The 13,890-nt window shown below is 40.4% G+C and overlaps 1 protein-coding gene across 1 annotated transcript; it reads right to left on the reverse strand.

The window, feature by feature from the left end:
• Positions 1-289: 289 nt before the first annotated feature.
• uncx (UNC homeobox) lies at positions 290-3,259 on the reverse strand. Its single transcript, XM_034220212.1, is given in 4 exon segments — positions 290-620; positions 622-1,389; positions 2,251-2,426; positions 2,904-3,259. Coding segments are annotated over 4 exon segments (1,488 nt in total). The 5' UTR covers positions 3,217-3,259; the 3' UTR covers positions 290-389.
• Between the last annotated feature and the right edge of the window lie 10,631 nt (positions 3,260-13,890).

The following is a 13,890-nucleotide window of genomic DNA, read 5'->3' on the forward strand; positions in this document are numbered from 1 at the left end:
TAAGGTCTCACACGGTTTGAGGTGCTTGTATACAATAGATTTATTTAAGAAAAACCTTACATATATAAATAGTATAATACCTTTGTACAGCTCTTGAGGATTTGTGTTGGTCTTTTCTTTTGACAAGTTATCACACATTATCTAGAGACTCCTGACTCACACAGACATACACACTCGCAGGGAGAGAGAGAGAGAGAGAGAGAGAGAGAGAGAGAGAGAGAGAGAGAGAGAGAGCACACCATTGTCAAAATATCAGCAAAGTGTGTGGGGGGGGGGGGGGGGGGGGCAATTAGATACGAAGATGTAGCCTAGTTAAGCTTTGGCCTAATGGAAGGTGTCGTTTGGAGGCTATATCAGTATGATTTATTTTCTTTTTTTACCCCAATGATTTATTCCATGTCGACATCTTCTTTAGAGTTTGTCTTTGTTTCAGCTGGACTGTCACTGAGGACACACTCGGGGGGGTCAGGGTGGTCCTTGATCTCTAAAAGCTCTTTTCTGTCTGCATCGACAGGCGTAATTGGACTGTGTTCGTGGGCGAAAGTCGAATCGCTGCAAATAACAGAGGTCTGAGTACTTTTGCCAGTGGGAAAGGCGGCCCTCGGTGGGCTGGTGTGCGGGTGATCGTGTCTTTTCCTCCGAGCCCACCTTTCCCTTCGGTGCCGGGTCTGCAGAGGCCGGGGAGTTGCTTCTACATCCCGCAGAGCCCGCAGACGTCACGCTGCAGCGGCTCTGGTTCCTCTCCATGTGGCTGTCAGAGTTCAGCGTCTTCAGAGCAGTTTGGGGAACGATGAATCCAAGCGGCTGTGTGATGGGATAGAGCAGGAAGTGTCCCTTCCCTATCAAAGGCCGTGAGGGGAGTAAGGCCGCGGGGCTGCGCCTCGGCCTGGAGTCCGAGAGGAGGCTCTCCACGCTGAAAGGGTTCAGTTTCTGCACGCTGGACGCGCTGCTGTTGGCGCACAGTGACCGGAGGCTGCTGGCGTCCGGCGAGTCCGGCTCGGATCCGCGAGCATCCCGCTCCAAAAGTCTTTGGTTATGGTTGTGGATAGACTGAGGTGTCGGGTCGCAGCCCGCTTGGCTTCCCTCCATGGAGTCAAAAGGCGGGCCCGTGTGGTCGCTGTCGGTCACATGCGACACCCCGCTGTCGCTGTCTGATCCCGGAGTGTGAAATAAATCCCCAGCAGCGAGCCTGTTCTGGGACTTGAGCAGCCGGCGCTCCTGCTTTCGTTTCTTCTTCTCCATGCGGTCCACCTCTCTGCGGCGGATCTCCTCGGGGTCCATGGGCTCCCCGCTGCAGGTTGTGGGGTGGGCGTTGTGCGCAGGTCGACCCGGACCCTTCTTTGTGTTCTCCTTTTTCCTCCATTTGGCTCTGCGGTTCTGGAACCATACCTGCAGAGGAGAGAACAAATCAGTGAAAACACGTGTAAAGTTATGTCAATGCAAGGGGGGGGGGGGGGGGGGGGGGGGGGGGGGGGGGGGGGAGGAGGGAATTAATGAGGCAAAATATTGTCAGTGTTTTATTAATATGGTAATTAAGCAAACAGTGAGATTGCACCTTTCTATGCAGGATTTTAATTAGGCCTTTGATTAATAAAAACAAATGTGTACATGACAACAAAAAGTTGGTATCAGAGGCATAACAACATAAGATTCATATTAACATAGTTAACGTTTACGTCAGGATTACATGTTTTTCAAATTATTATTTCCTATGCTAACTCTACAATTAAACTTAGCAAGCTTTCACAATTATATTTTAGTATAATAAAATAAAGCATATTTTCTAATGCAAATAATCTAATAAAGGTATAGACTGGTTTTATTGTTTGCTATGTTTCTTTATCCAAGATTGCCAATAGGCCTACATTTGACAATACAACGCCATATTTCTGGTACAAAAATAATAATGTAAAAAATATCAGCTGGCATTAAAAAGCCTACTTCATTAGTTTTCAAACTAAAGGTGTAATTAAAATTGATTTATTGGACTGACATAAGCCATGAAAGGTCTAACAACCCACATCCATCTCGTGTGCCCTTGTCATTATTATTATTTTGTATTAATAGGAGTTGTATAATATGAACTAAAATCAACCAATATAACAGAATATTTATTTTTGCTTGTATTTCACAGCAGTTTGGGTCAATAAACACATTGTCTTTGTCATGAGTGAATAATAAACAAAGGAATAACACACAGAAGCTTCAAATAATTACTTGAAAAATATATAGGTAACAATGAATATTTACCTGAACCCTTGATTCTATCAAGTCCAATCGAAGAGCCAGTGCCTCTCTCATGAAAACGTCCGGATAGTGGCTCTCATTAAAAGCCTTTTCTAATTCCTCCAGCTGCCAACCAGTGAAATTTGTGCGAGTTCTCCGTCTCTTGCAACCAGGGCTATCTTTGTCTGGGTCCCCCGAGTCTGACAGCAGAATGAGAATAAATGTAAACAAAAGAGAAAAAATACACAGATATAATTCAAATACAACATTTTCATACAATTCTAACGAGCTTGGTTTCATGCATATGCGAGGATTTCTGCAAACTTTAGAGCTGAAGAAAGGGATTTCATTTGAGATTTATTTTTTGCAGTCTAACATGCTATCTGAATAGAGGAATCCTTCACATGTTAACACGGGCATATCCTTGCTCTAGTATCTCCTGACTGACAGGAACATTGTTTTTCCTCGGCTGCATCTTCAGTTTTCAGGGATGGAAATGAAGTAGGAGGCGAATTATTCTCCTCTCTGCCTGTATGTGTGTGGTTCGGCTTGCCCTTTAAACACACCAAGAGGATAACTTAACGCAATATCCTGTCTTTGTTTCTTTCCGTTTCTGTCTGTGCGCGACCATGCAACCGACCTAGAGCAGATGTTATTGTGTGTATAACGGGGCTTACCTGACAGTTTGTACTGCTGATTATCTCCATTCATCCCGCAGCCCGAAGACAAGAGGTGGCTGGAATTGCCCACTGAAGCCGTGCAGGAGCCATTAAGTAATCCGTCTATAGAGAAGGGAACAGCGGACGCAGATTGAAGTTGATGCCCGGCTAATTCGTAAACGTGATGGTGGCTCAGATGGTACGGGAAGCCCACCATCCCGCCGAGAGAGCCTCCGAACTGGGCGTGAGGAGCATCCAGTATCCTGCTGTCCATCATCCCGCAGGCAAAAGGAAACGGTCTGGAGGCCGGTGATGGGAATTTAAAAAGCATGCAGTGAGTGTGGCCAACGAGTAGGGGACATGATGTGAAGGGAGGGATGAGCTGTACTTTATCCACATGAACCTCCCAATAATTAGCCCAGGCTCTGGGAATATGAGACCCAATGAGAAGCGGTAATGGACGCTGACGTCAGAGGAGCGCTCTGCAAACGCTCCTCGTATCGATTGCTAATTAAAGCTGACATCCACCTCAATAAACAATATCAGAGCTGTCACAACAAGACAGGAGGGCTTTGATAAGAACTACATCGTAACTACACGGGGGACCCACCGGGAGGAAGGGCTCCACTGATCCCGGGAAGGAAGGGCTACAGGCGGATGTGTTAGGCCAGCGGCTCCCGGACTTTTTGTTCAGCGGAGGTGCTGCAAATAGGTGGATATTAGACCAGATTAGAACTAAATGATCATTATTTGACACATCTTAATTAACATTTTTGAGTGTTATCACATTTTTTTTGTTTTCACACTCTTTTCAGGAGCTAGCAGAACAAAACTTTAACATTTGAAAAACTAGCCTACAATACAACTGATAAACTGAAAAATATTATTTTATGTAGGGATACATGGGACGCTTTCCGGTCCCTGGGCTTCACATTGGAAGCCACTGAGTTAAAATACCCCCCACCCCCATGTTATTTATGGGTGATAATTTAAACACATTACACCTTTACAGACAGGTTCACGTGCATGGCGTAAAACAAATAGGGCGACTGTTGAAATATGGTTGTGTATTTAAAAGGGGAGCTGATATATTGCTAAAGGCACAAAGCGAATACAACTATAATATTTCACTGTTACAGGGCAAAATAATCAGTTACGACCAACATTTATATGAACAAAATATATGACCAAATACAGAAAGGATACACATAGAATACAATAAAAAAAACATCCAAACATGCATTACAGGCATGCACAACATTTCCTGTCAGGAAGCACAATTGGAAAGCTCTTCCACTTGTGCAACCCCTGCACTCAATATGTGACTAACCTAAATCCTATCTGCTCATTGGGTTTTCAAATAATGAATTTGACTTTATTTATCCCAAGTCTGGCATGTCATAATGTTAATCAGAGTTGAAATTTCGCACCCCACTCGTTCCCTGACCCTTGGCACCCGGATTGGCATGTTGTAATAACCTGAATATCTCAACAGAAGCTGCGATAATTGTTACCCTATTAGCATGCAAATTGTTTAATTAATATTATTATGAGGAAGTATATAATCCGCTCGTCACTTGACCCCCGAGCCCAAATAACAACCCCTCTGTATTTCCAGTGTGTGTAGCCTTACATTTTAATGAACTCCTCAGAAATGATCTCCATCCTTCCTTTAATAGCAGCATGTGGACTCGTCTTTGAAGCTCTTTGTATTTTTTACTTTAATTTTAACGCACATGGACAGGATCTTATGAATAATTCCTCCCCATTCATTTCTTTTTTGAACATCTAAAATTCAATAATTGCTTTTCCGTTCTTTACCAAGCACACACATAAGGCTGACCCCCCCCCCAACTCCCCCCCCCCCCCAACTTGGGGAACAGGAGCTCAATGAAAGGCAGCCCTTGACACAGTCTCCAGAGACATTGCATTTAAATCCGTTTTTCTACAACCGGGTGACATTGTCAGATTCCAGCTTTAATTAACCCGATAATAAGGCGAACAAGGCCAGCATTCAGTGCACTGTTGTCTGCCTTGTTACCTTTTTATAACTGGCTCTTTTGGCAGCTTGTTCAGAGGAGAAAATAATAAAAAAAAAAAAACGTGTTGTTTTTTTCTCTCTCAATGTGTGTTGCAGCTGGACACATCGTCTTTATTGCATTTATGTGTTGTTGATCCAAATCAATAAGAGCACATGTGGGGGGGCTATAGACTAATTGATTCAACTTTCCATCCAAAGAGATAAATTCCAGGAGGGCTCAGAGATCATGACAGATACACCTCAGCACTGATATGTGGTTTTCTTATAAAGTGTTGGGAGTAAATAAAAAAACGTTAGTTACTTTACAAGGAAAATGGAAGGGGCATCCTTTATGTGAATATAAAAGCTTAAAATGTGCAATTGTGGGATTTCAAAGAGTGTGGACAACTTGCCCTTTCTAAAACAACAAAACACATTTTACTTTTTACTTTTGCTACTTGATATGTTACTGTTTGTGGCAACTTATCACCCCAATAGATCAATTTAAGCACTTGTTATAGGATACAACAGCATTACCGCCATTAGATATTACCTTTAAAATGTATTGATAAGCGTAACTGGAAGATAATATGATCAATAACACATACTGTAGAGAAGCACAGAAAGTGTGTTATATATGAGAGGATGCTTCTGACTTGCTTTACACTTCGATCTAGACATGTTTTCTGATGTTGATGCTCTTTGCCATTATGTTAATTTGATCACATTTTAGGGGTGTTAAATGTTGCTATAATCACTTAAGGATGCTGTTTAGTCCACTAATACCCACAACAGTGATGAATTAGGTGAAGGAAAACAGCAGTGGCACTGATAGAGCACATTGTAGAGTCCCCTGAATACACACAGACACACTAAATCCCCATATTCACTCCTTGTCCAAGAGTTCAAAAGTCCCAACCCCAAGAAATACATGTTTTCTGGACTCTTTCAACCCATCAAAGTTTCTTTTTGACGCTAAACAAACAGAAGTCAACCACCTCTAGCTCCACTTTATCTCTTCCTTCCCTAAATAAATCTCTTTAATGCCAACTTTATGTGTTGTTTGTCAATTTGGCTGAGTCTCCGGGTTTTGCAGCTCACCTGCACCAGATAACCAGATAACTGACATTTATAGGCATGCCATCTTAATATACCCTAGGTGTTAAGATGATACAGCCCAACCCCCCCTTCCCCAAAATGACACAGGTCTTATCAAGACACCATCCAACACTGATGCTTACTTTAGCAGCATAGAATCAAATTCATTTTTAATTATAGGCAGGCAAATTAATAGGCAGCAGTTTAGGAGTTTAATTACTCAATTAACTTCACGCACGTTAATTTTTAACTATCTAAATTAGGTTGCACATTATTCGATTTGATGATAATTATAGAATTAAATCTAAATTAATTGTTTTGGATGATTTGGATGAACTAGATGCAATTCCAATTAAACAGTAGGAAAAAGAAGCTGGATGCCATTTTAAGCTCACAAATCCTTTGATTCGATTTTAAGCAAGAATCTCTGCCTGGAAATGTTTCCCTCTGATCCCGCAAATTCTCTCTCTCCTCTAATCCCACAATTAAAAGTTTCCTCCCATCTAATTATCTGTAATTGTGCCGCTGTCAAAGTAGAATGGAGAAGTGAAAGCGATTGATTTGGACTTTTAATTCAGTTCATTTCTGATAGAAGAGAAAGTAATTCCCTTCAAATTACCTCATTCAATCCTGACACCCTAATGCCCTTCAAAATCTTTTTTTTCACTCCCCAGCATTTATATATTAAAAAATGAAGCCAGAATGACTAGTGCCTCCTAATAATAATAACCAAACTTCCATTAGAATAATAATTTCATTTCAATTAAAACTGACTTATCACCTTTGCTAAAACGTGCTTAATATGCCGAAAATTATCAATGCTTGAAGGAGCCCAAACTGGGGAGTCTAATTGTAATCAGCAAATCAGAGGTGCTTGTCGCTGCCGTGCCTTTGCAGAGAGGCAGTCTCGGAAATAGAACTAATTTACTCAACTCCCCCGGGAAATCCGCTCAACAGATTAACATTTTCAAAATATAGTAATGATATAATTTGAGAAATGGTGACGCCAATTTGTGAGGAGCCTTTGTGCGGAATAATTTGCATTTTTTTTTCTCCTTCGCCACCGCCTGCATTTTGCCCCCGTTAATTACAGCTCCGCAGATGAAGGGTGTGCTGTTTGACTCAGTGCTTATTATTCAACTTCAATATAATAATTCGACTCTACAGAAATATAAAAAAGTGGAGCCCATCCGAATTTTTAAGCCATCCTCCATATAATCCCCAAATGGTTTTGGATGGGGTGGTATGAAGTATGAATAGGTGCATATATGTGGGAATATAGTGTGCATGTCACTGTGGGTGTCTGTTATTATATAGCTCATATAGCTGCTTATAGGAAAGGCACATTATGGGGTTGTTTGATTTTTAAGCATCTTAGACACCCCAAAACACCATTACAGTTTCCTGAGAGAGATATGTAATAAATAAACTCCACTTACAAATGTCATCATATGCAGGTGTATTGAACTGTGATGCATCTGAACAGCACATTTATAAACTTTAGAGACTAATCCAAAAACTGAGGATAAAGTTGAGACAAGGCCTGAGAAATGGAGCTATTTATTAACACCATCATACACCAACTTGCTCGGCATGTGTGGTTTGTTCTGACTGCAGCCAAATTGGAAGTGATGGCAGGGTAGCTCGCAGTCCCTGGCTGTTTCCTCACATTACAAAAGATCTGCTAGAGAGAGCGGTGACTGTACTCTGCGGCCCGGCCATCTGCTGCTGTTCAGAAAATATGGAAAACCCCCAGAGAGACTTACTGTAGAACTATACACTGCAGAAAACAAGACATGTTCTAACACAAAAAGACAGATTGAAGCTTAATGTGAACTTTTGAGATTCATGCTCAACAAACTTGAGGCTTATGTTTTAACACTGCTAATGCTGTTCTTTCCCAGACACAAATATGGAGCAGGAAATGTATATTTTGGACATCATTGGTTGTTGTTGGATCATGTGGATGACAGGTTTAAGGTCATATTCTGCAGGAACATCAACACTCTTTCAAACTCCATCCTGCATTTTCTTATAAATCATCATGCAATTATCAAATAATTCTAACAAAAAATAAGACAGCACAAGTATACCTAAAGACCTTTTGGCCTCTTTGACCTCTTCATCCATCCAAGAAGTCACAAGTGTGCATTAAAAGACCTGTTGTGCCCTCTAGTGGCTGTTTTCTTTACAGTGTTTATCTATATGGCGTGTTGACCTATGCATAAGCAAACACATGTTTGCCACATCAGGACCTATTGAAATATGAAGCAGGGTGGCAAGAGAGCACAAAACATCATTATTTATTTTGTTCAAAACATCAAGTTAGCCAAAGAGTTCTTGAGCAAGACCTGACCTCTAACTGAACTCACAGTAATCACTGACACAATGTATTAATAATGTGATATAGATATTAATAAAACATTCTCAGTTTCAAGGTCAGATCTTCAGTCAAATAAAACCTTTTTTTGACTGGGTAAGGACTAAAATAAGTCACACTGCCAAACAGTCACAGAGATGAGTTCACGCCATGCTAGAATCCACTTCAAGACACTGGTACTTGCTTACCATGCTGCAAATGGATCTGGCCCTTCGTACATCCAGGACATGGTTAAACCGTACACCCCAGCGCGTGCACTACGCTCTGCATCAGCCAAACGACTCGCTGCGCCCTCGCTGCGAGGGGGACCCAAGTTCCCATCGGCAAAAACACGTGGGTTTGCTATCCTGGCTCCAAGATGGTGGAATGAGCTCCCCATTGACATCAGGACGGCAGATAGCTTGCACATCTTCCGGCGCAGACTGAAAACTCATCTCTTTCGACTCCACTTCGAGCGATAGAACTTTTAACAAAGCACTTATATACTAATAAAGGACTGGCTTATCTAAAGCCAGTTGAGTAGCACTTGAAATGTTTTGGCTCTATGAAACCTGATGTACTTATATGATTCTGTTTTCTTCAAGGTTGTGTCTTCCTGGTCGAATGTACTTATTGTAAGTCGCTTTGGATAAAAGCGTCAGCTAAATGCAATGTAATGTAATGTAATGTAATAACAATATATAAGTCCAAAAGTTTAAAAGGACTGAAATGTTAAAAAAAGTACTTAAACTTCGGTAAATGTTCTCCATTTGAGGCAGAGTAATAATTGGCCATCTGCCAGATACAATTACATTTTATGTCAACTGCCATCATTGCAGATATGTTTCCTAATATTAAGAAATCATGTTTTTTAAAGCTATTCCTACATTTTACAATAGTCAAGAACTAAGGTTAGATGATATATTGCATATATATAGCAACTTGTACCACTGAATCAGTGTTTACAATGTTAACGCAATCTACATAGGTTTCTGATGTGGACGACAAATCATATTGCAGGTGAGAGAAGAAAACGTTATTTGGTAAAAAAACTTGGAAAATGTAAAAGTTTCCTTTTCATCATTCCTTTCTCTTGTGTTTTGGCTAACACTGGCACATTTACACTGATGTTAATCAATGCCATACGTTACTGAACTGCACCGCTGAGAGATTCTGTAATGCTGTATTACTGATAATCTGTGATTGATCAGTGTGTGTCTGCGGTGTGTGTGAGAGGCTGCAGCAGTGTGTGTGTGAGTGTGTGTATGTGTGTGTATGTGTGTGTGTGTGTGTGTGTGTGTGTGTGTGTGTGTGTGTGTGTGTGTGTGTGTGTGTGTGTGTGTGTGTGTGTGTGTGTGTGTGTGTGGTGTGTGTGTGTGTGTGTGTGTGTGTGTGTGTGTGTGTGTGTGTGTGTGTGTGTGTGTGTGTGTGTGTGTGTGTGTGTGGAGGGCCAGGTGTTTCCAGAGCGGAGCCATCTGGACGCAGCGTTAGCAGCTTATGAGGCAGGTGTTACACAACAGGAAGTTATGCTCACTGTAACTGCCGCTGCCTGTTCCTGGTGATGCACTATTACATTATATTAACACTTCAAATAGGGGCAATACGTTGTGATTGAGATTAGTTACTGATCCCTATATGGTTTGAGGAGCTGAAATATGACAGAAAAGTGATGGCTACACTGAAAAAGTCATGAAATAATCATTGTCTTATATATAATGCAATATCATAACATATACAATGTTTTAATGATTGCAATATCTATTCAAATATTCTTTCAGTCTATTTACCAACTGTTATGACTCTTTAAATACAGTGAAAATGTCCAAATTGCTTACATGCTTGTTTGTGGCTTTTGTGTCAATAGAGAATTTGTTTCTCAGAGAAGACTTTACAACATGGAGTGACAATATACAAGCATACACACGCTATATTTGTAATGTCAATACTGTCACTAAATTGGGATACATCTCTATTCATGTCTCCTTGTAGAGGAATCCTGCTGCCATCAACTGGTAAAAAGTGCAAAGACACCACTCAGCCTTGTAGTATTACACAAAGAAGTTTCCTGCACTGATTTTAAGTCATCCGTTTGCTATAGATTTAGCCTGTGTGCCATCTAAAATAATAATGGGGTCGATTTCACTCCACTTCACTCACTCATCTGAGAAAACACCCCAAACTCAAACTCTAGAACACACTAAAGGATCGGTTCTCGGTAAATTGTCAAAAGATTGGATGATTGGACTTGAGTTTAAAAAATGTATGTCAAATTGCGATATTGGAATTATACGGCTCTATTTCACTTTTTATTAAAACCGAGTTACACACATTTTCATGAATGCTGAATATTACTTGAGGCTTTTTTAAAGACTCTTTTGGGGTTTAATATTCACAAAGATAGAGATTATGTAACTATTTTTCCATCTGGCTCGCCAAATCTTTAATGATCAGTTCATCAGAGCTGCTGTCGGCCCACTGGAGAAAAAGTTATTCTTCCAGCCTCAGAAGATTGAATTTCTTATGACTCCTATTAAGACTTAAATCAGCCCTTAACTTTTGCTTATCCTAATAGAAAGTTAAAATGAAGTATGATGTGTATATTTAAGATAAGATTTAGTGTTGATCCACTCAGATACAGATACAAACAGATGCATCTGTTTAATATAATGAACACCGCAAAATAAGAAAGTACGTAAATGATATTCAAAAGTCGTAGACATCATATCAAATGCAATACCTGCCTTATTCTGTATTTTACATGTCTTCAGCTTGTAGAAAGCTTTGCAAATATAATTTAAAAAAAGAGTCAAGCATTGTATCTCTGCAGGACTCAGAGGTAAATTCATTGCAATTATTCAATTTAAAAGGCAGCATTGTACGTATCCATAATATAAATATTGTAGTGTTGTATTAAGTAGTATTGATAGAAGTTGTGATTTATATGCACACAAATGTTGCATACATAGATTGTATAGTAATATATATTGTAATATGTTATCTGATGTCCAGGGAATAAGGTCATGCTGTTTGTAAAGTGCAAGATGTAATGTACAACAATTCAAAAGTAGCCTATTTAGTGATTCAGAGGTACTGTTTAAAGGGGCCCTACGCTTTGGGGGGTTTTCCCTTTCCTGTATTGTGTTGTATAGGTTTTCGTGCATGTAAATGGTCTGCAAGTTTCTCTCCCACACACTCCCCCCACTGTCTGAAACACCTCGATTGGACTCCTTTGTTTATTTCTGTAACATAGTGACATCACTATGCGCTTCTAATGGCTAGAGCTCCAACACATTAGGTGCATCTCACTTCGGTTAAATGGATTCCTTGCGTCCCTCACTTGCGTCGTTTCCCTGCGGGAGGTGTCCCTCCCACCAGGGAAGCATGGAGAGACGCAAGGAAACCACGAGAAGCAAATTAGTTTTAAGAGCAATGGGACGTCGTTTCCTCCAGAGCGTCACGTGAAGTGACGTCCGTTTGTGATGACGCCGCACAGCTGATCGTCTGACAGCAGCCAGATCAGTGCATGCGCTGAATCGTCCAATCAGTGAGCGGGCGGGGCGAGTGTCTGAGGATTTCACCGGAGGATGGTCCGGTAGTTCCTCGATTATCGCGCTCCTCCGTTATCACTCCTCGATCGTCGATCGTTGATCCTCGGTCCTCCGGCAAAAATAAGGCCACTGGGACGGTACTCAAGATGGCGCAGACAAATCAACTTCCGGTGATACAGAGCCCGAGGGGCGAGGAAATGAAAAATAACCGAAGTGAGAAGCACCCATTGTATGTGATGGACTAAGGGGCGGGACATCTCTAAGAGGTGGACCAATCACAACAGAGCCGGCCAGCTAACCAATCAGAGCAGACTGGGCTCTGGTTTCAGACAGAGGGTGCTTTCAGCACAGGCAGTATGAGAAGCATACAGAGCTTTTTGAACATTAAAGCATCTTAACATGTCACATTAGAGGCACAAAATACAAATATGAACCTGAAAATGAGCATTATACTTTAACATTCCCAGTTCTAATGCAAGATGTCTAACTGACTGGGATCAATGACTGAGTTGTGGCATTGGAGAGATTTCTAAAAGGATGCATCTTGCCAGATATAGAGTGAAATAGCAGGATCTTATAAAAGTGGAACTACAAAACTATTTAAACTTATACCAAGAGTTTCCAAAGCAGCTACCAATCTACTGCGAGCATCAGGGAAGTCAAATACTTTCTTCAATCTATCTTTAGTAGACTGAGGACAGCTACTTTTAAACAGATTTAGAACTGCAATAACATTCAGTGAAGTCAAAAAAATGTGTTCATGGTTACAGGAAATCGTATAGAACATTCTCAAACTCCCACATTGTATCCCCCAACGATGAACACACACTGTCCAGCTAATGATAATGAGAAAAAAAATATATTTGCAGAGGTCAGTGAGCAAATGTACCTCCTTTAACATACAGTGAATACACCAGCAGGAGCCCACGATACCTGCAGCTGGGCTTCTAATAAGCAGCCAGCTCAGCAGCTAAACTACTGTGCTGCAGCCCACTTAATGGGAAACTCTTAGGTAAATATGTCTTCACACATACACACATTGTCTCATGCCCCTTCCCTTCACCACTCGTCCCATAAAAGCATTGAAATCATTAAGGTGTCCAGGTTTCCATTATGTTTTTAGGAATCCCTTAATTATTTTAATTTGGAAACGTGTATTTTGGGAATATCTTCCTCATGGTCCCACAATAACAGTACTGTACAGATATGAAAAGATAATGATAAAGTCCTGCCCTAATGAATAGTCCTGCATTAGTATATTTAATATTCTTGTCTTTTACATTCCTGTACAAAATTATATTGTGTTACATCGTACGTACACTATATGTTATATTGTTGTAACATGATATATATATATATATGTTATAACATTATCATATTTTACAACTATATTACTACACCATGTCCCATACTTTATCATAATGTAAGCAATCTTATTAAACGGAAATTAAATAATAAAAATTGTATGCAGTAAAAATCAGTTTAGTTTGTTCCTTTAATAATAAGATAAGATGTACTTTATTAATAAATATTGTAATTTGTACTTAAAACAACCACATTGGTAAGACACTGCCTATAGTGTACACCAAACATGAATGTAACCACAGTGAAGTTAGCATTATAAAATATTGCTGATTTTGTATTTAAAAGAATATTCATATAAAATACAAGGTGAATAAAAATCCAATAAAAGGAGGGTGCCCTAGTTGAATTGTGTTTTAAAAATGCTGTCATGATTTGAAGTCATTTTTCAACAACTTATGTGTATTAAAGGTCCCATGTCATGCTTTTCCGGTTATTACCCGTCCCCTTGTGTGTTATGTAGCTTTTTATGCATGTAAACAGTCTGCAAAGTCACAAACCCCCAAAGTACACCCTGTAGCGAGTAAAACTCTAACACAGAAAATACCTGTCTATGCTGCCCCAGAACGCCTCGTTGGAGATTTTTCTTTTTCCATTTATTTTCTGAGGGGGGCACAA

Source organism: Gymnodraco acuticeps, unplaced genomic scaffold, assembly GCF_902827175.1.
Source record: "Gymnodraco acuticeps unplaced genomic scaffold, fGymAcu1.1, whole genome shotgun sequence".
Classification (NCBI taxonomy): Eukaryota; Metazoa; Chordata; class Actinopteri; order Perciformes; family Bathydraconidae; genus Gymnodraco; species Gymnodraco acuticeps.